This window comes from Hermetia illucens, chromosome 3, assembly GCF_905115235.1.
Source record: "Hermetia illucens chromosome 3, iHerIll2.2.curated.20191125, whole genome shotgun sequence".
NCBI lineage: Eukaryota > Metazoa > Arthropoda > Insecta > Diptera > Stratiomyidae > Hermetia > Hermetia illucens.
Genome location: NC_051851.1, coordinates 95,619,757 through 95,646,004, shown reverse-complemented (window position 1 = coordinate 95,646,004; position 26,248 = coordinate 95,619,757). Strand labels below are relative to the sequence as shown.

The following is a 26,248-nucleotide window of genomic DNA, read 5'->3' as shown; positions in this document are numbered from 1 at the left end:
AATGGTTTTTCATAGCAGCAAGACAACAATTAGTTTTCTGATTTATGCAAAGCAAGCGGGCACGCAAAAAGGCTCGACTCTTTACAGGGTAGCATCAAGCATGGCTGTGTACACTCTTCCCGAAGCGCTTTAAATCCTATTTCGTTGTTGGCACTTTTCCGCCTTCGCCCTCCTCCCGCTGCTTCCTATCTCATTCACCGCGTGTTCATCAATTTTTCAGTTGCTTGCTTTCTCGTCGGTGTCGCACTTCTTCCTTTCTGAGCATCTCCTGTTCTGCGTCTATACTGGCGTGTATCTAAGATATAATACATACATACCTATAATTGGGGTGCTTCTATCTTCGTGTTCCCCGACATGCTTGTCTATGGTGTTGGTCATAAAATAAAGTCCTATTCCTAGTTGTGGGATTGAAAGGGGTGGGTGCGACGGTAAAATTTTTACAGCAAGGATCATCCAAGAACAAGATGATAGGGTACTTAGCGGTCGGAAGAATTGTTGTAGACGAAATTATAGCATTAGCGATTATAGACATCGTGATGGTGAGACAAGACAGTAACAGTAATATCGGCAATAGCGGGAAAACAAGGACGACAACGAGCATGACGGATAAAGTGTATCATGTATAGGAGAATTCAGTGGAGGGTTGGTTTATTGGTATTCAATTGACGCCAAATTGTAGATTGTGTCCTTATAAAGAGCGTGTGGAAAGTCTTTAGATAAATAGTCCCTAGAAAAGCAGATGTGAAACTATTCACTTAATTCAGTTCAATATTTTCTGATGTTTCTTGCGTGTATTGTGCCTTTTAAACATTAACTTCCATGGGATCGTGAAAGACGCTGAAGTACGGGGAACAGGCAGTGAACAATATGACGACAATGCATGAAAGGATAACATGTTGGATCACTCTGAGGTAGAGATTGTGTATTTAAAACAGGTCTATGTTGAACGCCTTTCGGCTCCATGTGGTAGAGGAGAATAGTCATTCCACCGACGGCGGTTATGATGACGAGGGCGATAATGACGACAGTTAACCGAGCAGCTCAACCCGCCCTCCTCTGGAACATATTCTAATACAGTTTCTAATTTAATATGCCAGTTTAATGGATGCATTAAAACACACGCATAAATGTAAACAGACTATAAAGTCGAGAATGAAAATGAGGTAGAGAAAGGATAATATGGTCGCATGATATAGTGCTAGCCAGCCAGGCTAAGTGCCTTCCCTCATATCCTTATCGTCTACACATACGACTGCTTCTATCGATTCGCGGTCCTTGAGATACTACTATAATATTTCATCCCCTTCGGGCTCCTTGGACGCTTTCAACTTCGTCGTCGATCGACAATCGTTGCCAATGGTAAGGAGCACTTTCCTCAAGATGTTTTGTTAACTACATAAAGCTCTTCACTTTTACTGTTTATGGGTAAACACTCTCAAGAAACTTTCAGGTTTCGGCTTGGATGCTTCGGTGGTGCTACTTCTCAAACAGGACCTCCATTGCTTTCTATTCTGGCGGCGTCGTCATCATAGCCATCCACTATGCCTGCTGCCACTTCATGCCACTCACTCCTCCACAATCTCTTCACGTTGTATGGGAACTTGCTTTTCTTATCCGGCACATTGAAGAATCGAGTGGGATACATACATACGTAGACACATTTATACTTATATTCACTTTAACCTGTTGAATTCATCGCCTGCCTGCCTCCAAATGAACGTCTTTATTTTTGTATTTTATTCTCTGTTCGCCTGACATTTTCTTCATTTTATCGATATTCGTGCTTAGCATGCAAAGTTTCCCTCACGTTCACGTCGCTTCAGCCATCCTGACAATGTGGGGTGTGGGAAAATATGTGTATGTGCCTCTAAAGGCTGTACACGTATGTTACAAAGTTTTCTTCTAGCAGTCAGTCAACAAGTCACTTGAGCTTCTTTCCTATTCTGCTGGAGGGGTGGCCAAAAATTTGAATTCCTTAGTGCTCTCCCACCATTGCCGCCACCGCAAAACCGACTATCATCTATCAAATTTTATTTTGTGAAACAATACGTACGTTTTTCGTATGTATATTTGATTTTCGAAACGAATTTAAGGAAACATGGGCGAGGGGAAGGAGGAGAATAGATTTAGAAAACATATTCTTGATTGCGGCATGCTTTTTGTGTCGAGTACAATTCCATTCCGCTTTGGAGTGGATGATATGAAAGGAAAGGGTATCTCTTGTTCCGCGGTTATTGTCTTATCATCGCGGTTTTGTGTGTGGTGTAAAGTTAACGAAATCAGAAAGATTGTATGGTTGTTTTCAAGGAAGTATTTTTAGATAGATGAGAATGAAGTAAATCCAGTGATTACATGATGTTCTATAACAAAAGTTGACAGAATTAAATTATGTCTTTCCTTAGAAAGCACTACTTCCTGTCGAAGATATGAGAAATGGAAAACTCAGAAAGTTCAACTGCCGTCCAGCGTTAAAAATATCGTGTCCGCCACTTTGAGAGTCTATAAGGATATATAAGCTTTCTATGGGTGTGTCTAGGCGTCCTAATTTCGCTGATCCAGAGCAGACATCCAACGAAGTGCCATCTGTCTAGCCTGGCTATTTTGATTTCTGTAAGGTCATTCTGGACTATCTGAAAACGATTTTTTGGTGCAAGGATCTCTCTACGATACCGCTTAAAGCACATCCAGGTTGAATCCTTATGCAGTAAATTGTTTACCAGAGATGTTGCCTTGCAATGAGTGTCATTCATAATTACTATATATAGTTGTCCTATCCTCGAAGTGGGGCACAGTGTATCATTCCCGTCTAGGTGGAATTATTGTTAGTTCGCGGAAATGTCCCGAGAAGCCTACACTTCTCTACCGTTTTGCGTCATTTGTTTCTAGGGCGACTCACTCTTCAACTATTATGCGGAAGTGGATTTCATTGTATACTACTACCAGCAATTGTCACCGTTTTTTAAAGTACCGCCTATCCACTGTCACTTCCGTTTTCTCAGCGACACGTCTACCGGTGTCTGGCTCGTACGAAGACACAGATTTTCTTTCAAGAGTGCGTTGGGTTGGTATTAAGGCGAATAACAGTGGTGGTCACCTTCCATTTGCTGCTCCCATATAGGATATAAGGATAAAGAGAACACTGGTGTGGAACAACCTTAACTTGATGCTGGTGTACCTACATTTACTATTACCACGGCAGATCTGGCGCAGAAACAAGACCACAAAGATAGATGGACACCCTCGATGTTCTGTCTATTAATGCTAGTCAAACTGAGAAAATCGGTTTTGATGGTGTTTATTTTCAGTTCAGAGGAGAGATGTTATGGTTCATTGAAGCCTTTGTTACCGTCCGAGCAGGGTAGCGTGAACCATTTGACGTTGTGTCGCTATTAGCTTCTCCGAATGCCTTTCCTGCATGAACGATTCTAGATGCGCTCGTTCGTGACTCTGTCGAAATAATAATAATAATCGTTGGTGCAAAAATCCATATTGAATCAAGGCCTTGAAGTGTGTTAGAACACTTCATCCAAGACGGTAACGGTACACTGTAGTACACTGTAGGAGGCAATGTGATCAGCATTGCGCTCGCCCGAGATTATTACCCTGATTTGACTCAGGTACTTATTCACAGCTGAGTCGACATCTAGTCACGATAGCAATCTCTCTGCCACTAGTGAGATTTGAACCGCGACTCTGTCGCCTTCTTCAAATCGATAAAGACCAAACGGAGATCTGAACTTGAAGGTGGTGATTTGACCAGTGCAAGAGGAATCCAGACCGGAAAGCAGTCTGCCATCTATCGCTGAAAATCTCGCTGAAGATGGAGCAACTCTTTCTCACACATTCCAAATACAATCATAAATCGTTGTCGAAAGCAAAAGGGCGTAACTGTGCACTTGTGTTTTCCGTTTTCGAAATATAAGGCAGTTAGAAAATTACAATGGGGGGCAATTTGTCCCATTCGTGGCCTTTTACGATACTCGGGGAACACTCTGAAGGGATTGTAATCCCCCAGCTCACTGGGGAGTCACCGTCCAAGCGGATCACCGACTTACCGGTTTTATGTTAAATAGGGGTTTTGAATAAGATTGACTACACCTATTTGTTGAGTCCTAGATTGACACTATAGTGGCCTCCGCTACTCCTCTCTCAGAAGGACTGGGGACCGTGTGTTAGATTTTTTCGGCGCTGAATATTAGAGGGGCGCGAAATGTCCACTGTAGTAGGTGATGTTATATCATTATATTGTATACCCGCATTAACATACACTCGAAATCATTTTCTAGCGTAGAGCCGGGAAACCAACCTAAAATTAGTCAAAAGAACAGGCAATTATAACAATAGTAGATTGGCAAGCAATATTCGGTGCCGGCACTCGACAACTGTCGTCGCCACTTGTACTACGAAGAGCAATAACGTTTGATGATTTCTTCCATTACCTATCCCAAAAAAAATATCACCATCATTTGATAATGCGGTGATGTTAGTTAATGTTAGGTAAGGCGGCAATGTTAGGTAATGTGGTGATGTTGTAATATTTGGTGAAGGCGTAATCTTTGGATCGCGCTTTAAGATGATATTACATTCAACACGTAACCATCCCTATTGCATGTAGCCATGTGGGGTGTCCAATGAAAGGTCTCGATTAGTACTTTTTTAAGTATGTCTTTTTTTTGAGATCACATATTAAGTTAGTATGTGATGACGTTAGACAGTGATCACCTCTCTGACAGTCCTATTCTCAGAAATTGCACAACAGAAAAATCAGAGAAAAATCATGAAGCCGCCTAGATACCATACCGCTCCATACTGATATCTGCTCAAATAGAGTTGTTGGTATTTTTTGGAATGTGACTGGAAACTCCCCTTAACTTCATATCAGAATCTTAAGCAGTTATATAGGCTATAATATAGAGTATCATACTGAAAAGTTTAGTAGAAATCATGCTGTTGTTACCAGTTACGAGTAAACATCATGTGTAGAATATGATGAATATCACTATCACATTAAATTGAATGGTCTGACTTATTTAATATATATATATTACGAACACCGAAGTTGCCGTTACCTGCTTCTTTCTCAATGTACCTGCTGGATTGGTATTCAAAAAAATGTAGCCAGTAGAAGTCACGACTTCTTTATGTGTTTCTTGAATGTGTCTGATAACTAGTGAGTGGTGGGTGTAGATGCAAACATTTTTCTTATTTTTTATGGCTGCTGTATATATAAGTTTACTATTATTTTTCAATCATCTTTCCCTATAATACCAAAATCTTGCTGTGCTCTTTGCTTGTCTCCGCCCAATGACCACACAATTCAGTTCAACTTCTTTATGTTTATTGGGTGGAATATCGGACAGTCTTAAGTATCACACCCTTTTCCATGAATGAATTGCAAAACTTTTCGTATCTATAGAGGCAAAGAAGCCATTTTGTGGACCTTCAAATCGCTATCGCGTTATATGCGGATTTTTCAAATGACATTTTCCTATATTAAAACTTTATAAACAATCTCCGGACATTTCGTATGGGAGGGAGCGTGTCAAGAAATTAACTACTACTTTTGAATAGATTGTCATTCTGTCTTCTGCCGGAAAACGAATTCGACTAGCGAGAATTCCTTAGCACGCTTGACTTGTAACTAAATTAGCAATCTTGCGAAAATCAATTGAATAATTCATTTTGAAACCACTCAAGCACTTGAGTAATTAGTTTCTAATTCGCCACCAGCTGTGACATTAAAATCCTAGGAAAAATCCTCCCATTTTAGCAATTTCTTCTGCCGGCAGTCGTCTCTATTGCTTCGCTACTAGTCAGGGTAACCTGATGTTGCTAGTCGCTGCTAATCTCTCTCCTAAAAATCCCATTTCATAGCTTAATTCTTAGGGAATTATCGAAAATATGAATAAAACTTTGTCGAGCAATTCAATTCCGAATTGAGTCCACAATCCAATGAAATGCCGAAACCGAAAACGGAGGAAAATGGAGAAATCCATTCGCATTTAAACGTCAATTGAATTTAAGAACATAAGCAAAAGCAATCTGTTGATTTAATAACTTAACTTCATTTCGTGTATATTTGTATGTGTGTGCATATCCGATAAGGAGTACAATAAAAACAAGCGCACACAAACGAAATGAACAAAACGAATTGGCATTATAGCTCTTCTAGTTTTGTCGTTGTAGCGTAAAATGGGAAAAGTGCCTTTGGCCAGAAATTGTTTTCTCCCTAGACCATGACAAAATAATTTGTAGACAATTCAAGGGAAAAGGCTTGGTGGGAAATAAGGGTTCAGCCTTCTCCTCCTCCCGTTTTCAGGATTTGTATACTCCTGATTCTTGACAGGGACATTTCTCTCGATCCTGGTGTGTGCCATTCGTCGTTTACACACGAGAATCCTGGAGACGATGCCATGGACCAGACGTTCTAGTTTACTGAAATTCGTCCATTCAGTGTTATTTGCATTTATTATAAAGCAAAATGGGGACAAGAGAGAATGGACTACGAGAAGGGAAATGGGAGGTTCCCAGCGAAAAGCCTTCCTGGACGGATTAAAGGTTACAATTCTAGTTGCCCTTTTTGGTTGGATAGAAGATTTGTTACGAATAATGGGGTGAATAGTAACTGTTGGAATTCTATAGACAGACAAATAGACATGAAAAGTATTCCTGAAGTTTGTTCATTTGTCGGCTCACTATTGGATGGACGAACTAAAATCTTCATCACTTAGCGCCCAATGTGGGTTGTGGTCCATACAAAATTTTGATTGAACTCAGGGATCCAAATCAGTCTTCTTCTTTTTCTTTAGCCTTTGTCCCGTTGACAAGCAGAGTTGGCTCGGGGTTAAAAATCAGTATTACTGTATAAGATTCTTATCTCGGTGCTTTACATCAAATTTCAAAGTTGCTGGTTCTAATTTTCAATAATTTGAGGAAAGGAAAAAAAATGTCAATTGTCATTTTGGTTATTGAAATTCAATAACGAAATTCTATCCACCATTTGATGAGCAGACTCACAAAATCTGACGGTTAACCAGGTAGTCAGCACTAAGAAGCAGATCGCCATTCGTTTGCAAGCAACTTCAGCAAAATTATGTAAATTTGCAGCAATACTTCGTAGAAAATGAATCCGAGAAAATTCTCCTATTGCTGAAAAAGTCACATGTAAGGTAACATCTTCCTAATTTTTCCAACAAAATCACAAAGACCCTTTCCTCTGATACCGCAAAAATTTAATATCTCACAGATGGAAGGATAACCGAGAGCTATGGTGAAGTTGCTCATCAAAAGCTACAAATTGTTTCTCTGTACAAAAAGTTCAACTGAAATTTGACTCAAATTATGCAGGGTGCGTGGAGCATGGAGCATTGTGGCAGTACAGCTGGCTAGGAGACATGCTGTCGACATGACGGAAGCAATGTCAAGTCAGACAAGGTAAAATTTATCTTTTGTGTAAATGTCAAATGCCAGGAGGTACATCAACCGGCCAGAGCGACAATACACTTTGGTTACATTGCCATTATTGTCATCATTATCTCAGCGTCAAAGACCCGTTTCGCCAACCATGAACTTATTCTGAAATCAACAAGAGAACTGTGGATTATCGGGATGACAATAGCAGGCAGATAATTTCATAAAGACTAAAAGCGGTAGTAGCGGACGATGGAATTTTTATAATGAAATAATTCCTGTGGTATTACCTTCCGGCATGTATGCGCATACCTGCAGGACGATAATATGCCGGATGAATGCGAAGCATATGTAACTGACAACGAAGTATTTCAAATTCCTGCCAATCGAACCCTTAGTATGATATAACTGCATGTGTCAATTCTATCAATTCCTCTAACCATTCTACCTTCTCGTTGCGCTTTGGCATTCTCCTGCCATCTACTCAGTTCGCATTCAAATGGCTGTTCAATTAAATTTTGACAATCCGATTATGGCAATTCAATGGAGTTGTTTGGAATTAAACGTTTGCCCGGTAGCTTCAAAAAGATAATTGATTATGATTGTGTGTATTACGAGTGTAAGTCCACAACGGCGGCTATTGATGGTTATGGATGATATGAATTCAAGCAGGGACACAAAATGAAGCGACAGCGTATGAAAGAAATTCACCCAATGGTCGTAGCAGTGTACGTTAAAGGGTGGGTCCTTCGTTTGCCACTGAGCTTATTGATGATTGACAAATTAGTGGGCTTTGGTTAAATGATGAAATGATCCAGGACGCATGAGGGAAGGTGACATAAATGGCAGGCTTGGCAGGTTTACGTCGGCTGCATTGCAAAAGTTTTAAACAATGGAGTTTTGAAGTTCATTCTTTTCTCAAACAAAATGCAGTAAATGAGGATTATCATGCGGCGTGGGTCAGCAGTAAATTTACTAGGATAACCTTGATTTTTAAACTAAAATCCCACTAGCCATTCTTTCATATCTTAGAACCAAAAAAGCAGTACAATTTATTACTTAAACATTCACATTAGCACTCAACCAATACGCAAAAGCTATTCCCACTAACAACTTACTTCCCTTCGAACGTTGATCTCTTGGAAAAACTTAGAAGAGGAAAAGGGAATAGGAAACGCCCGCCACCCACTTACAAAGCAATCAATCTACACATCAAACAAAAAGCCAAAAAAAAATCCATTGCCCAGGATGCCACACCATGGTGGAATAAAAGCAGGTCATCTCACACCCGGAAGGCAGTTTTTAAACTCAACTGCTACCGAGTTCTGTCATCGTCTTGTTTGCAGACAGTAGTTAGTGGCGACAGTGCAATTTCGCTAGGAAAGATATCTGCGTCTCCCGAGACATGTCTTTCTACTGTGCAGCGGAACGTTGCCAACCGTATTCCCTCTACTCTTCGCCCTCCACCTGTTGTTGTCCTTTGAATATAATAAATGAGGACGTCTATGTAGAACTGCAACCGAGAACCCACGACGAACAACTATGAGATATCATTACAACATTCGCTTGCCGCTTTTATACCTTCTCGCGATAAAGAGCGGTATAAGGGTCGTGAATTCGAGGACGTGTGGTTTCCATACTTTATTTTTTAAAACTTAAAAAAGCCATATTGAAGGTAGCAAAATAAATGTAGCTGATGAAAACTGGGTCGTTGTGTATAATAGAGGAGCAACATAGAAGGTTGTACGGTTGCATGGTACGAGGAATGTGTTATTCTACTTAGATGTATGCAAGTCTTTCACTTTAAGGGTGGCGCCGGCCGACCGACGTGGCAATGACTACTTTAATAAGTAGCAGGGGCGGCGAATCGTTTTCCCTCATGCATATTATTTCAACTTTTGCTGTTTAGGTTTTTGCCGTCCGTGGATTGTTTATGAAGTTCCGAATGTGAGCGTTTCCAGTTGCGACAACAATGACAATGAGGATGCTCAGCGTAAAGAAAAAGGAGGAAAGAAGGATGAATTAGTTTAAGAGTTTCCAAAGTACCACCATTTAGAACACCCCAAGAAGTTGTAGTAGCGAAAACGCAAACTGCTATAGCGAAACTTGACGTACTTTTGTATGCACTTCCTGACCTATATTTCTTCGAGAGAACGGAATATGTGATGTATATTTTAAACGGTAGACTTTGTGCCGACATGTTAACTTTATGAGAAGCAAATTAGAAAGTAATTAATCGCGTCACCATGCTTTGAGAATCATTGCACTATGTAGGCACAGTGTCATTAGTGCGCCCGTAGTACATTTGTGAATAGTGCTGCAAAAGACCATATTGAACGCCAAAAGGTTGATTTTCGTCCAATTTTCACCAGTACTGGAGCTTAACTAGTTCTTTATTATAAAGGCGACCGGTTGCGAAGATCTTGATTGCTTCGCATCGGCTCATATTTTGGTTAAATATTCCACTGAGTGTGCTTGTTAAGGTTTTGTGTGAAACAAAACCTTATTAGAATCGAGTCGATGTCTGTCTGTCCGTTTGTCTGTCTGTCAAACCCGGCCTATTCGGAAACGGCTGGATCGATTGTCACAAAAGTTGGTGAGATCTTTTTTCACACAATGTGACCTCAATTAGCACTTTTTGAAACTGGTCCCATATTTGATATCGGGTGAAACATAGGGGAGTGAGGACTCAAAATATGACCCTCAGGAAGTGTTACAGATCTCGTTCTCAGAATCTACCCAACCGAAAAATCTGAAAAAATCACAGTGGTGTATCTAAACGAAATCTAGGCCTGAAAATACATTCCGTTCCGATATTTGCACAAATAAAGTGAAGCGATAATATAAGGCAAACTTTAAGAAGTTTGTACGAAATCTGACTATTATTAACAAAGTTATAGAAGGTGAAACTTTTACATTTTAGGTGAATTTCGTGCATTTTAAAACGTGTGTCACGTCATCATAATATATCAATTCGTCAGTACCACAACAAAGTGAGCGAACGTGAATGGGAGGTCACAGGGAAACATTTCGTTTTAGTTTTTTAATCATGTGTGTCATTTTTTCGGCTTATTTTATAATGAAAAAAAAGAAACAAAGCTTATTTTTTAAATGCCGAATAGTGCGTTTTTTATTCCTCATAAACCGATATATCGAGGACTAGTTGACGTTTGTCAGACAAAAACTCACTGAGGAAGAGGACAACTGGTCCTCGAAATACCGGTATATGAGAAATAAAAAACGCACTATTCGGCATCTAAAAAATTAAATTTGTTTTTTTTTCATTACATTTATATATAATAATAATAATAATCGTTGGCGTAACAATCTAATTGGATCAAGGCCTTGAAGTGTGTGCGCTCTAACATTCAAGACCGTAACGGTTCACTACAGGATTACAGTATCATATAGTGGACAACGCGGTCAGCATTACGCCCGGCCGAGATTTTTACCATGGTTTGACTCAGGTTTGACGCAGGATGCAAATAGAGTTCCAAACTAACAGAGGATCTAACACTTAAGAAATGATGGTGCGACCTAACATCATACAATGTTTCATGGTCCGCTTAACTGTAGCGTTTAAACTTTCTTCTCGATTCTATAAATTTCTGGAAAAAAATTAACTTTTTGATGCACGTCTTCTTTTTAATGTTTTGTTGAAATTAAAACCTAATTAAAATCGATTCTTTGTCTGTCTGTCTGTCACACGCACTTTTTTCGGAAGCGGTTATACCTACTGCCATGAAATTTTGTAGAAAGGTTGGAACTATGAGCCCCCATATATGCGGTGAATTACATTGTTCCATGTTGAACTTGAGGGGAGGGGTCTTTCCGAAAGAGGCAATTTTGGCCTACTGTAATTTTGTTAACAATAATGGGATTTCCACCAAACTTTTCAGCATGATGTTTCATATTAAAGACTATATGACTGCAATTATACTGATCTAGAATGAACTTAAAGAGGATTCACAGAAAATGTTCAATGTTTAACATAGTGTGATTTTATTATTAATTTTATTTGATCAGATATCGTATCGTAGGTTATTTCGATATTTACGTACCATGTGCATGGACCATCATATTTTTTTCGGATTTTTTGGTTGAGCAGTTTCTGAGAACGGGACCTTGAAGTAAATGATCCTTTTCAGACCATTACACTAAATTAAAGTACTAATGGAGAACGTTCATATGGCACTTCACGTGGCTATATTCAGTGAAGGAAAATGCACCCATCTTTTACGTATATGGAGATCCTCCTGTTCCTTAAGCTCAACGTAGAATAATATAACTTACTGCATGCGTTATTGTTCTCAGTCTCCACATTCGCACCGAATTTCTTGTCACCCATCTCTGAGAAAAGTGCATGTGGCAGACGGATAGAAAGATAGTGAACCGATTTTTTTCAAACAAACCATCAAAACGAGATTTAGCGTTTTCGTTGGCGCACAGTTAATTCCTTGTCAGAAGCTGACGCCATACTAACAATCGACCCTTCTTGGATGAAGTAGAAAGATGCCTTGCAGTAATTGACCTTATGGTTTGCAAGCACTTTAGACAAAAGTGCCGTGGACTGCGTATCTTCTTCACTAGTTTTGCGTCTGAAGTTTCTTTACATACATTTCGCGAAAGCCGATAGTTGGGGTAATCTCAAACCGACAGCTCACAATTCGATCTGTTGCCTAGGCTGCATCTAGGCCTTGGGGATATTCTGCGCTACGAAATTTTCTAGAACTTCTGAGCAATTCTGTTTCTTGGATGCCGGAGAGAACGTCTGTTCAGCGATGGCACTTCAGTGACTTTCTTCAGAGCGTACCAGGAGATGGGAAAGCGATGGAAAATATAGCCTGAAATGTCAAGGTAGGGAGCGGATTTTAAACGCCGCAACTCTTTAAAATTTGTGGCAAGAGTGGCGGGGAGTGGGGGATGCGATCCGTCGTAATCTTCCCTCTTTTTAAGGTTTTGTGTAAAACTCACCATATTTGCGAAAGGGGGGGCGCAACATTTTTTTTCACAGAATATGGTCATGTAGGATGTCCAACAAAAGGGCTCAATTAGTTTTGATGATCTTTTTTTGATATTGGTGCGTATTCCATGCACTGAAAAGGTTTCGTTCTCAATCAACCGAGTCTGAAAAAATCACAATATCGCATACAAAATCCAAACCCCGTAATGCATCCCATTACGATATCTGCTCAAATAAAGTTAAATATAGCATATTAATATATTTTATAAATTTGCCCGAAAACCCCCTTAAGTTGTCTCAGAAGTAATTGGCCTCACAAAGGAAAGACAAAAATTTTGTAAAAAAAAATGTATTTATTTTTCAACATAATCTTCTTTCAGCTCTATACATTTCTCCCAGCGATGTTCAATACCCTTTTTGTAATAAGAGCTAAATTTAGCGAATATGGTGCATGAGGTAGCAATTCAAACTTCATATTCATTAATTTTTGCCATTGCAATAACGGATTTGTGAGCTGATAGATGGTCTTGATTGAACAACATTTTCTCCTTAGCCAAATGCCACCGTGTTTTCTTGATTTCTTCGCTCAAACGTTGCAATAATTTTGCATAATACTCGCCGTACATTTTTATTCCTTTCCCAAGACAGTCAATGAAAATTATCCAATGCAGGAACCTGCAGGCAAGTAAAACGGTTTTCGCCTTGTTTGGAGCCCTTGGAGTCCCTTTTGAGTGTTTCCTCCATGGTTATGAAACCGCGCAAAAGTGATGCTTTGCTTCAGTGTGAGCCAACCCGACACTCATTTTGCGCTTCTCATATTCAAATTTTCAGTTAATATGCGATGTATTGCGCTTTTTGAAGTACCAACTATGTCTGCTGGCTCGCGCACTTTTAATCGACGATCATCCAGTACCGCTTTGCGGATTTTCTTCATCATTTCTGAGATCATGGCAGTTCTTAAGGCCTCGTTTAAACTCTGCTACCCAATGTTTCACTGTTGTAAACGAAGGAGCCGACTCATCCAGATTGTGTTGTTTCACATAACGATCACAAATTTTCTCCATTTTCGCAAATTGACTGATCGGTCACTATTGATAGCTGCCAAAAAAATTGTAAACGACATGGTGTCTTTAAATTTCAAACATATGCTTTACAAATTTCTAGTTTGTAATACAGTGCCATTTTTCAAACAACTACCGCCATCTCTATGTCCAGCTGTATACTTCGTAGAGGTACAAAATTTGGTATCAGTATAATTGGCAATATTAGACACAATTCTGGAAAGTTTGAAGGCAATCCAACTATTACTAACAAAGTCATAGAAGGTCAATTTTTTGTATTCCAATTCATTGTAGTTCAAGACGTATGTGGCGTCACCTTCATATAAAGTGAACTCATATGGACGCGGGGCGTATTTTAGTTTTCCTTTCCCGATTGTTTTTGGTTATTTATTTATTTATCCAGATAGAGGCATGCTTAGTTTATTAGCTCAAACCAGTCTTAGTGCAAATTTGGCGCTTTCGAAAAATAATTCATACCCCGGTCGAGTTAATAAATTGCTCAAAATTGAGCAAATGAGCCTGTAGCCGGTTTCGGTCCCGCTGTTCTGCAGGGTGGAGACGCGAGGCAGCATCTGATGAGGACGAAACTGAGCAGGCACAAAACTCTTTTGCGGGAACTTCTCCATCCAGATCGATAGGTATCTACGTTAGTACCAGCGAAATTCAACTTTTGTAAATATGTAGTCTTTGGTGCACGTTGTAGAATAAAATGGAAATTTTCAGATGCGTGCTATCAATCTAGATAGCTGTGTGCGTATACGAGTGTTTATATGCTAACATCAGAATGCGTTAATAGATAGTGTTTGTTTAGGGTAAGGATTAGATTTATGTCTTCAATATGTACATATATACATCTAAAAGTTTGAAAATACATATATGAAGGGATATTTTGAATTTATACTTGCCTGCGGGAAGAAAAACGTGCATAGGAAGTTCCTCACAATACTTATATATATTTTACACTCCTAGTTCCGGTGTTGTCTCAATGCGCCGGATACTTGGCAAACGAAATCCTGGTAATAACATAAGAGAGAATAAAGTAGAACAGTAAAAAGTAAAATGCTAGGCGCTTGCCTTTTCCGGTATATAACATATAGATTGAACGCAAATGGACTCGATGTCGATTTCATCCCAGAAATTTGAGGCGAAATCAAACGAACCTGCAGCTTTATTGAGTTAATCTACTTTGTGAGTTTAATTATGAGATTTCTCCCTTTTCGATTCTAGGGTATTGTGCCAATACTCACTTTTATGCAAAAAAGGAAACTTCAGTAATTGCAGACTTTAAGCAGAGCATCTTTGAAATTATTGGAGTATCATACCTCCAGAAGTATCTTTTCATACGCACATCAATCGCCCCCATTTGCCTGTCGTAGATTCATGGTAACTTCAATCTCACCCTCTATAACCCGCCAACGTGGCAGTTATATAATGACTTTTCTACACGTAACAAGCAGTATTCAAATGAGATTTTCAATTTTCATTTTTTACACACCCCGAGCACCTCGCAACACACACACACACACTACGCCGTCACTTATAGTTCAAAATTCCGCCTCGAAATCTATTTATAAAAAGTGGGTAACGCGAAAATTCGGAAGATTAAATATGGGAGAATTTTCATGAATATTTTATCCTGTTTGGAAAACAACAAAATCAACGGAAATTGAAACATGTATCAAATTTGCACGTGTATGTGTTGTAAGTATGTAAGGTACAAAGCAACGATTCGAGGCATGGAGGTAAAATTAAAAATGAAATTTTATTACGGGCGGAAGGATTTCCGCCGTCAACAAGGCAGCACAAACCACCTTTTGAGAAGAAAAAGTGGAAAACTCGAAGGAGAATGAATACCATCGAAGTAGCACTTCGGCATCAACCACCTGAAGCATCTAACGTAGTATTTCCGCACTGGAAATTCACTTTGTGGATTAAAGTGTGAAATTCAGCCTTTGCTTCTTTGGCTAAAAGTTCGGTGGAAGCAGTTCTCTTTTCTCGTATTCCATCGATTCGCATTATAGACGCAAACAGAGCTCGACTGCTTTCAAAAGTGAGAAATCCATAAATTGACCCTAACCCCTCCCTAAATTTCAATTACCAGTGCTGATCCGTCCGTCCGGTTGCTGTCAGTCAAATGGAAGTCAAGCCAATGAGCCAAAATGCTTTTCCGCTACTCTATTATGATGTTCTTCTAAGCTTCTTTGCTGTAAAGCGAACACACACAAACACCTACAAGTGATGCATTTCGGTCCCTCCGGCCAGCTCAACCATTCAGCCAGGCTTCATTTTCATAAACAAACGCTACAACACACCAGAGAGTGAGGCCTCTAAACAAGGACCAAATCCCCGTCCACTGATCCGTCCGCTAATAATCAACACATTTCGGTAATAATTCAACTGGAATTCAGGGGCAGCTAGCAACTCTGAGGGTGGTTGCTTTAGCTAGAAACAGAAATCAAACAACACTTACAGGCAAAAGGTAGGCTATCCCGCAAAAAAGGTCAAAAACCAGGAGAGAATCGTGCGATTCCCTCAAATTGCGCGCTGAATTTAATGCTATCCGTTATCTCCCATCATCTACTAACTAGGACAGCTCAACTCTTTTCTGGCTGGCGTCATCCCCGGGGAATGGAAGGTGGCGTGACGAGATGATGGGTAGAGATTTTGAAAATCCTTTAAACATTTCTAACACACGAATGAAATTCACAGGAACAGGAACGCTCCGCAAGGATGTGAAACATATGCTTAGCAATTCGTTTGATGTTTTGAAAAAAGCGTTAAGGTGAAATGGGAATGGTGTAATGACGAATATATAGTAGGCCGTGGTGGGAGAGCAGCGTGTCAGGGATAATCTTTTGATATCGTTCACTGATTTCTCGAAGGCTACGGTTCTGTGATGTAGCCGTCACTTACCTTTCCCTGGTCAGAAGGTATTGCTTTTCGAACTCTGAATGTTGTTCATCAATCTCGTTGAGAAACCCTTTTGCCCTCCTCCACTTTCCTCCGACTAGCTTCGACCACCTCTGACTCTTAACGTATAAATTATGGCTTTCTCAATCTTTTACGTAGGTGGGGGAAATGAAGGAGCCTGGAAACAAGGAATCTCTTTGAATGACGAAGTGTGTGCTTTCTGGAATAGAGAGTCAGTTACTCTTCTAGATATCCCGAGATGTTTTTAGCTTTTTGATATATTTATCACCTTAACTTGAGGTTTCCGAAACATTTTTAACCCGGTTCACTGAACATGGTACTCTAAAAGATGAGAGAAGAAGGGATCAACTAGGGTGAAACCGAAATAGGACATGACGCTGTAAAGGGATGCTCGACACCACCGCGGTCGCCTATGTTCTGACATTTCAGGATTTACCTTCGTCGTTTCTAAGATTCAAACTTCAAAGAGGGTTGTAAGTTTCTCTGGTCCTTTCGTATCCCTCCCTTCGATTTCCTCTTCATCATCGTCGTCGTCCTCATCGCAGTCATCGTCATTCAAAAGGATAAATTATTTCAAATAGTTTACTAAGATGTTTCGTTACGGAAAGTGGTCCCGGCTAAACCCGGATCTGGTAGTATCGAATACTAAACAGCAGAAGCAAGGACAGCGGTGATGGAAGGGCCGAGACGAAGGGTGGGCGATTGCGCTACCGCGAGACAAGCAGAGCCTCTCGAACTGAATAAGCTCTGTGTAAAAATCTGCTCTTGAAATGAAGAGCACGCGGACTACTTTGTAGGAGAACGAGCAAAAACAGTGGATTGGTGGTTAGGTTAATTCAAGAGTTTGTCTTTCCCAGGATGCGAAGTAAATAGCATAAATTTGTCATGTAATTCCAGCGCCTCTACCACACAATGATGCCGCTGCGTTTCGTAATTCATTTGTTCATTTCACCATAATTCTTTAGAACAATACGGTTTGGAAAAGAGACAGGAGCGTAGCCGCGATAACTGTTCGGGGGGTGCGGATACTTTTTTCAGTTTAAATAATTATCTGCCTTCCTCCTAGGCACGGGAATCCATTTGTTTTATTGTTTATTGTGGTATAATTAGGGTTTATACAATAGGTGTTTATAGGGGTAGTAGTGGTTTTTTACTTTCATCTTTGGGTAGCGGGTTAAGCAATAATGTTGACATTTAGGAAAGAGCCATTTTTCGGGGACTTTAATGAAGCACTGCAGACTTTTTAGCGCTAATTTTCAACGAAACTTGGGGGAAGGTGGGGACCAAAAGAATGATGATAATTTCAATATGGTAGAGCAGTGTCTGGGCTGCAGCGATTATGGCTGTTTAATCACTAAATCCCGACCTCCGTCTAACAGATTCCAACTCTTTACAGTTTCACAATCCAGGTATTGTACTCAACTTACTAAGCGGGTTATCTGAAGAGCTGCAAATTAATTATATTTAATTATAATTTGCGGTTAGATTTCATCGTTTACATTTCAATCAATGTATCATGATAACAGCAACAAATCGGAATACCGGAAGCTCGGGCTTCGGGTATAAAGGTTTTGTGTTCATCTTATGTAAGAAACTTAAACGTACATTTTTCTATCCGTATAGAACTGCAAATCCAACATAATCCTTCATATTTTTCCAAACTACAAGACATACGTACATGTTACAGCCATAAATATTATTTTCACCCTCAACAAATAAACTGCCTATGTCCGAATACTGTACATCTATGACTAAAAAAGTAAAACAAAATATTGTTGTTTGTGGTGTTGACGAATTGATATGTGATGATGACGTCATACGCATTGTAGAATGCACAAAATTAAAACAAAATGGCAAAATTTCACCCTCTATAACTTTGTTAATAATAGTTGGTTTTTCTTCAAACTTAACTAAATTGTGCACTATATTACCCCTTACATCCATGCCCCATGTACTTCTGCGATGGATATAAGGGGGGTTGCCGGGTAAATTTCTAAAATGTAGAACTATGTTATTATTAACTTTATTTGTGCAGATATCGGAATCGGATATATTTTGAGGCCTAGATTTCGTAGAGATACACCACTGTGATTTTTCGGTTGGGTAGGTTCTGAGAACGAGACCTGTTACACTTTTTGATGGTCATATTGTAGGCCCTCACTCCTCTACGTTTCACCCGATATCAAATATGGAACCAGTACTAATTGAGGTCTTTCGTTTGATACCCCACATGGCCACATTTTATGAAAAAACATTTTGTTTCACATAAAACCTCAAAAATGGGTCTTCTGGAATTTTAATCGTTTTAAACTTCAATTAATAAGTACAACTTACAAAGATTGCAAGATTGGCAATCTTTACATTTTTTATGTAAAATCTTTGTCTATTTCCATTTTAGTGGACTTCACACACGATTGCCTTTCACGAAATCTAAAACTTAGGTTCGCATGGACGGTATTGGCCTGTCGCAACACATTGTCGTGTCATGCGTTAGTGAGCATACGAAAATCACCAATATCATTCGATATTACAAAAATCGAATTAATTTTTTCAAACATTTATTTAGTTCTGTTTTTATTTTATTATTTTTTTTTAACTTAATCCTTCCATCCTCTTCATAATATCCTTCAAAATTGTATTTCATTGTTCGCATTTTGTAATGTGCCTTTTGTTATGCCTGACAATGCTTTGCTTCAGATCTTAACCACGTGCCCAAAAGATTCTCGTCCATGTTTTTTATTCATTGTGCGGAAATAAATTGTGCGGAATAAAATGGCAAGATCAAATGAGAGGAACAGGGTCTCAACTTTGCCATGTTTTAGAAAAAGTTTAGCAGTAGGTAGATCTGAGTGAACAGGGTGTATTTGTGCTAGGAAAATTAGTCGCGCTCTGTCTCAAATAAGGCAGGCCTAATTTGCTGCAAACTTTTGAGAAAGATTTCTGAAGCTTCCCTGGTTTGCTGTTTGTCTTTATGAAACAAACTATGAATGGATGACATTCCTCACATTGAAAATGAATCAACTTTATTTCAGTGTCAAACTACACTTGACTCTTGTCATAGCTAACATCATACTTGTCAACTGTGATGGTCCTAAAAGATAGTTTGAATTTGTTTTTGAACTCTTCTTTCAAGCTAGATCTTTCTGTTTTTATTATATAGTCACAAGTCGAAGTGCGGATTTAGTAGTCGCCCTTGTCATAACTAAAACTTGCATCATAATTCGCTGAACTGAACTCCTAGCCAATCCAGGCAGCTCCGCAACATCATCAATAGACTTCTGCAGATTTATATTTCCCGGTTTTTCATTTTTTTGACATAAATTATTTATCGCTTCTGAAACCCTATTTATGCATGTGGAAGAGTTGGGTTTTTACACAAGCATTTTTGTAGGTCGTTCGTAATATTTCAGGAGTTTCCTTGAGGTAAACTAGGCTACACTCCATTCACGACAGTCAAACATTAAAAAGGACGGGAACGGTCTATATGAAAGGAAAGAGCGGAAACTTGTCTGTCTGTCTTGTATGGCGGACGAGGACCACACTTTTCACGAAGGACTTTTTATATTTGAAGTTATGCCGGCTACCTTAAACTGTTGTTCTATATTTAGACCAAAATTTGACTTCGCACCCAGGATCACACCAAGATTTATTTTCCTTAGAACCTCTTGAAACCTCGATGCACCGTTCGTTGAGTGGCTCTAATTATCTCATGGGAAGCAGTCTCCATATACATGCGCTTGAGGTAGATTTCTTGACAGTTGGAAAGAGTCTATTTTTGAACGAGCCTTAAAATCCGTGGGTTTGAAACATAACGATAGTAAGACTGATTAGTTTAATAAATTCCGAGGATTCATGATCCCTTACCCGTCCGCGTCTCTATGTATTTGGTATTGGTCTCCACCAGGCACGAAGGAACATTATTCTTTGATTTTTGCTTCTGTAACAGTAGTATTATGCGGTTTGAGGTAACAGCATATATGTAAATCATGTATGCTGAGAAGTTGATTTCTGCTTTCGAGACAGTTATACTATAGGCGCTTTCTCCTCGCTGGGAATGCCTAACGAGATACTAGTTCAGAGTTAGCCAGTGAGGTAGATATACACTACAATGTGCTGCTGAAGCCTTGATTGCCGGAATTGGTGTTTCCTTCTGTTTTTAGAAAAGTGATCTCTTGTGAAATTTAGTTCGGGCAAAATATACTTTTTCAGGCTTATGTATTCGAGTTTTTGTGACTCTGTAATTTTTTTCTTTTGATTGTCCCTATGCTTATGCCCTTATTCATTTGTAGCGTGAATGTAAATCGTATCAAATTTATATGTACTATTGGTAATCATATTTATAACGCAATACCACGGTAAGAGAAAGAAGGAATGAAAAACAAGGTCAACAAAATGGTTCAAGCGAGAAAGGAGAGCTATTGTAGCGTAAGTTCGCGGCTTAAATCTCACTGGTGGCAGAGAGATTTCGAGAGATGTCGGATACCAGTCAACTCAGCTGTCAATGAGTACCTGAATCCAATTAGGGTAATAATCTCGGGCGAGCGCAATGCTGACCACATTGCCTCCTACAGTGTTCTCTAGTATACCCTTACGGTCTTAAATGAAGTGCTCTAACACACTTCAAGGCACGGATCCAATATGGATTATTGCGCCAACCATTACTATTATTATTGCACCCGCGACGGCAGCCAAATTCTACAAGTAAATCCATTTCATTGCGCTTTGTTTGTGGTATTTCATAGAAATGGAGCTAATATATAGGACAGACAGTGTTTCATCATTACTTTGAATTTGTTTAATTAAGTTATTGGAGACCCAGCATCAAGTTCGCTCATTCCCATAGCCAGAATTGACCCTATAAATAAATTCCTTAACACGAAATGTTAATCCAATTACGATATAATGACTTACCCCATCATCATGCTATGCTGAGATTCCCAAATCCACTACAAAATCCTTAATTACCGCTAGAAATGATAATATATAACTCCATTAGCTGAAATCACATTTTAATCCTTGGTAGTTATATTCCAATTTTAATTTCAGTCTGGAAAATCCTGCAGAAAAATTCCTTAAGATTGTTCTACTTCCCGGCACTTTCCATCACCTTCCCCATTACTGCCACTCGCGAAAGAGAGACTAACTAGGACGTGAGGGCATATACATATTCATATTCTAATTGCACACACATTAGGCCTACTAAGAACTCCTCGCCTAATGACTACAGCATGAACAGTGGTTACCTCTTGAGTATATTCACGTCATACTTCTGGAGTCAACCAGCCAACCAACCACCCTTTCTTATATTTGAAGAGCCCGCTCGAGAATAATCTCCTGCAGAAATTAAAAGCTTATGGGTGGCACCTTTCGCTTCTGGTTTCAGAAGAAAGAGTAAAAAAAAATCTACAGTGGATTAGGGGTGATTTTGTGTAATTTGACTTCAGAGAGGAAAAAATCGTCTCAGGTTATGTCATTTCAAAAGTATCCGGTTCAAGACTCCTTTCCTATTGTATTCCCATCACGAAGGTGCGTTTATGTCTGCTTTTTACACCTCTTCCTTAGGCTTGGTCCCGAGCTTGCCTAGTTTTACTGCTGCTGTTGATGCCTACTTACGTTAATTGAAGTTCAAAGGTCGTCTTCTAATATGCTCGCGGGGATATGCGTATGCTTGCCTTTTGATGATACTCGGCCTATTGCCTTTCTTCTCGTCTTGAAGCTCATTGCGGCTGTTTTCCAGGAAATTCTAGTCAAAAATATTCCTACAAAGTTAAAATTAGATAAATTGTGTGTGCCGAAAACATGTGCACCTTAATCCTGCGAAAGCCAGTGAACTCGTTTAAGGCGGCATCCGTTTGACGATGACGAAGGGCCCCGGCTGTAAAAAGCTTTCGTATTTTACGCGAAATTTCAATTATTACGTCCTCATTCGAAACCTGCCTGTCTCTCCTTATCTTAATTCCTCGAAATTCTACTTAACTTCGCTTTACCTGAGTATTAATCTCCCCTCCTTGCGTATCGTCTTCCCTTGGTTCCTCGACAAGTGTACAATACAAACTGCTACATAGTATCAAGCGGTTTCTGGTTCGAGTTGTGGTTTTTCTTTGAATGCGGCATCTTATGTAGCATTTTCAGGAGAAGTACCATCAGAATTGTGTACATTGGCCATATATGGAAGTACTCCTAACCACACTGGAAACAGGATAATAGAAACCAACCGAACAGTGATTTTGAGATGCTTTTCATGCTTTATCTCTTGGCTGGGCGTATCATGTTGGTATCGCTTGTCTTGGATAATAAGGAGCAGATTCTTCTGAGGTAGCCTCCACCGACCGATTTGTACCATTCCAGTTTGGGTTAAAAATGTTCGGTTGAGCTTAAAACTTATTATATATGCGAATAATAAACTTTTGTTGAAGAGGTAAACATGCACCTATGAAACGGGATCACGTACGATGTGTTTTAACTCATTTGCTTTTTCATTCAGTTCTTATATGATTTTCTGTTTTCCTCCATGCTCTGAGTGATTTAGTGTTTTAGTACTTGTGTGGTGTGTGGATGACCTACGTGGTTTTGCTTAGAAATTCACAACTACTCAGTTAGAATGCAATTTAGTTAATAATCTTCTTCCTTTCTTTTTACAGAGAGGCAGTGACGAACTTTTAAGTCAAGCAGCAGTCATGGCACCTGCATCAGACAATAACAATCAAGACCTGGCCACAAAAAAGGCTAAACTAGACTCGAACTCGGTCTTAGGTGGTGTCGGTAAGTAAATGCTGATTTTTCTATACAATATTAGCTTATCCTTGTACTCAGTTTTTAATTTTACTAGATTGTCAACCCAGTGTAACATAACTATCAGTTTCAGTTTAAACAACGAACTTTTTAAAATGTATTTCTTAAATTTTTGGGAAGAGATATTAACAAATCCCATCTTTTTCTTAATAACGACCGATGCAGTATTTTCCCTCATCCGTTTGGTTCCGCAGTGATCATCAATACGAGATCGTGCGTTCAGGTTGTTAGTTATCTATATTTTATCTTATCAACTTGTAGCTGAAAATGTAACATGCCGAATGCAAAAGGGGAATATCCCTATCCTGATAACTTTCGAGAACAGAAAACAAATCCACATTGAGTAATTGTGTGGACGAAAGAGGTTTTCCCAATAAATCATTAGATAAACGTACTTATGCTTGGCTAAACTGTGTAAAGATCGGGAAGTTTAGGGGAATCTGAGTTGAATATCAAAGTTAACTTTTGTCAGTCATGAGAACAGAGCTTATCTTCAAATAAAAAAATATGCGTCGGAGGAAAGCTAGAGAAAAATGAAAATCAGCGAGTCAGCTATGCGAGTGAAACCGAACATCTCTCTACCCAGATGATTTTCTTTTGGGGAGTTAGGGCAGGTGAATGCATTTATGCACATAACGTTAGTCTCCCGGAACGGTACGCCGTCGTACTACCAAATAAACAACTCCGCTTTTGGAACCGTCAAATCAGGGAATTTCTTTCACCTACGGAAGGAGAGAGGATCCGTCGAGCTCTTTCTTCTTTGCAACGAAAAAACGGGAACGTAATGCGCAACACAGCACCATCTGTCAGGAGTCCTCACCATCTCGTCGATAAAGTTGCCTGGAGAGATCTCCTGTGTGTGTGTGTGTAAATAGAGTTGTTGACGAATCACCCAGAAGAAAAAAAAAGTGTGATGGGCATCGCCCACAACTCCATTGCAAGGGAATCGTGCCTTTCGTATCTTATGTAGGTAAGACAAAAAACCTCCATGTCCACATAGGAACTGGGTGAATAAATAGTCGGTCTCACCATACTTCCGATTCAGGCACTCACCTAAGCTGTCAATGAGCCAAAAAAGTAGCCACTCATCTAGTATAAGTTGCCGTTTTTCACGAGCAACCATCTCACATTGGTCTTCTTCCTATATGGCTTTACGCTTCTTAGCCAGATGGGCAACGGGGATTACTCTTGTGATCAACATCACGGCCATTTTAGAGGCAGTGGGGTACACAGCCGCCAAGCGCAAAGCTCTCCGCCTCTGTACTTTCGCAAGACCCTTATGATATACCTCCTTGCCAAGAATGCCAGCCCATACCTTTGCGCCGTAGCGCAGAACAGACTGCATTGATCTCATCAGAAGGAGCTGCTAGACGTAGGACCCCTAATTTGGATGCAGAGTCCGAATTCTCTGCCTACTTCGGTTTTTTCAGTGCAAGTTCGAAACCACGAGCAGTCATTCATCTGCTTACCCGTCGCATTGATATGCCAATATCGATTTACGCCTGTTCGACAGTGCGTCCAGCAATAAGCGCCGTGCCATCATCTGCATAACTCACTAGGCGCGATTTTTCTGGCATTTCGAATCTAAGCAGACTATCATAGGAAACGTCCCAAAGGTCTGGCCCTAGAATGGATCCCTGCGCTACCCCCGACGTGACCTCCATCCTCTTCTGACTCTTTAGCGTCTCATAGAGCAGGGAGCGGTTCTTGAGATAATTCCTTAATATTCGTCGGAGATAGCTCGGCACGTGGAAAGTATGGTCTACTGTGCCTTGAATGTCTTTCCACCTTACGAAATTAAAGGCATTTCTGACCTTGAACGTTATGGGGAGCACCACCGGTCGAGGTCATTGGCTATATGCCTATGCTCGATGATAAGCACCAACTAGGGATCTCCCTGCTCTCTGATTTTCACCTTATACTTCGTTCTACGTCAGATGTAATGAAGGCATGGCCTTTATGATATCCCCTAGCCTAAAAATATGTAGTACTTCTAATAAACTTCTGATGAATATTGAGGGGAGTTCGAAGGAATTGAAAAGAATGTGGATCCTAAAATCAAATGCCGTGTCTGTTTTTGATTTCGGTTTCATTATTCAATATACAATAATAGAGTTGGTTATACTCTTGTAACATGAGGTCCTGAATAAACCTACTATTAACAATGTCGAAAAAAAATCAAAGAAATTTATCTGTATTGTATGGTTACTTAGGTATACAAAAGTGACACATTCACCACAAATTAGTTAGCTGGACCTAAGAAGGAAATGTAAGTCAGTACAATATTTCCTCTCCAAATTTCAAATTTCAATAAAGAAGTTTCAATAACGAAATTCTTTATCTTCCAGGTTTGAGTAACTGAGTCGCGTATTACTACAGTCTAAATTTAAAATTCTATAATACTTCTTCTGTATTGGTTCCTGTGTGTTCCTATGCTATTAATTTCAAAAACTTGTAATGATCTGGAATCAGCACAGCCTCTCCAAATCCAGTGCAAGTCGTTCTTTATTATGACACTGACCACTTTTTTTTGTAGCGAATATAGTCATGTAGGGGTATCATGAAAGGTCTATTAGTACTTTCTGAAGCCGGCCTTAACTTTAACATTTATTGTAAAGGTGGGGGCGAAGCCATGAAATGATCATTTCTTTTACGGGACCACTTTCAGAAATTACCCAACCGAAAAAAAGTCATGGAGTCTGCAGGCGCCAAAATACCCTTCATATTGATATCTACTTAAATAGTATACAACTATGTTTTTAGATCATTTTTAAGGTTTTGTGCAACAAACAAAACCTTATTAAAGTCGGTTTATTGTCTGTCTGCCTGTCTGCCTGTCTGACTGTTCGTCACACGCATTTTTGTTGGAGACGCTTATAGCGGTTGACACCAAATTTGGTAGAAAGGTGGGAACTGTGAACGCTCACGCATATAGTGGGTTACATCCTTTTACGTCGAATTTAAGGGGGGGTGTAAATTTCGTAAAGAGTCCTGCGTCATACAGCCTGTCTTGTTGGCAGAATGAATTCTACTGCAAGCCTTAATCAGTGACAGAGCTTTTTACTGTATCTATTTACTTTGTTCTCATTTT

The 26,248-nt window shown here is 39.6% G+C and overlaps 1 protein-coding gene across 9 annotated transcripts in view; it reads left to right on the top strand.

The window, feature by feature from the left end:
* The window catches only part of LOC119651223 (polypyrimidine tract-binding protein 1), a 602,545-nt gene that overhangs the window by 451,836 nt on the left and 124,461 nt on the right, over positions 1–26,248 (top strand). For all 9 annotated transcript variants that reach the window (XM_038054679.1, XM_038054678.1, XM_038054685.1 and 6 more), the window contains one exon: positions 23,007–23,127. In XM_038054679.1, coding sequence (XP_037910607.1) covers positions 23,007–23,127 — 121 coding nt within the window. The remainder of the gene's footprint in view (positions 1–23,006; positions 23,128–26,248) is intronic.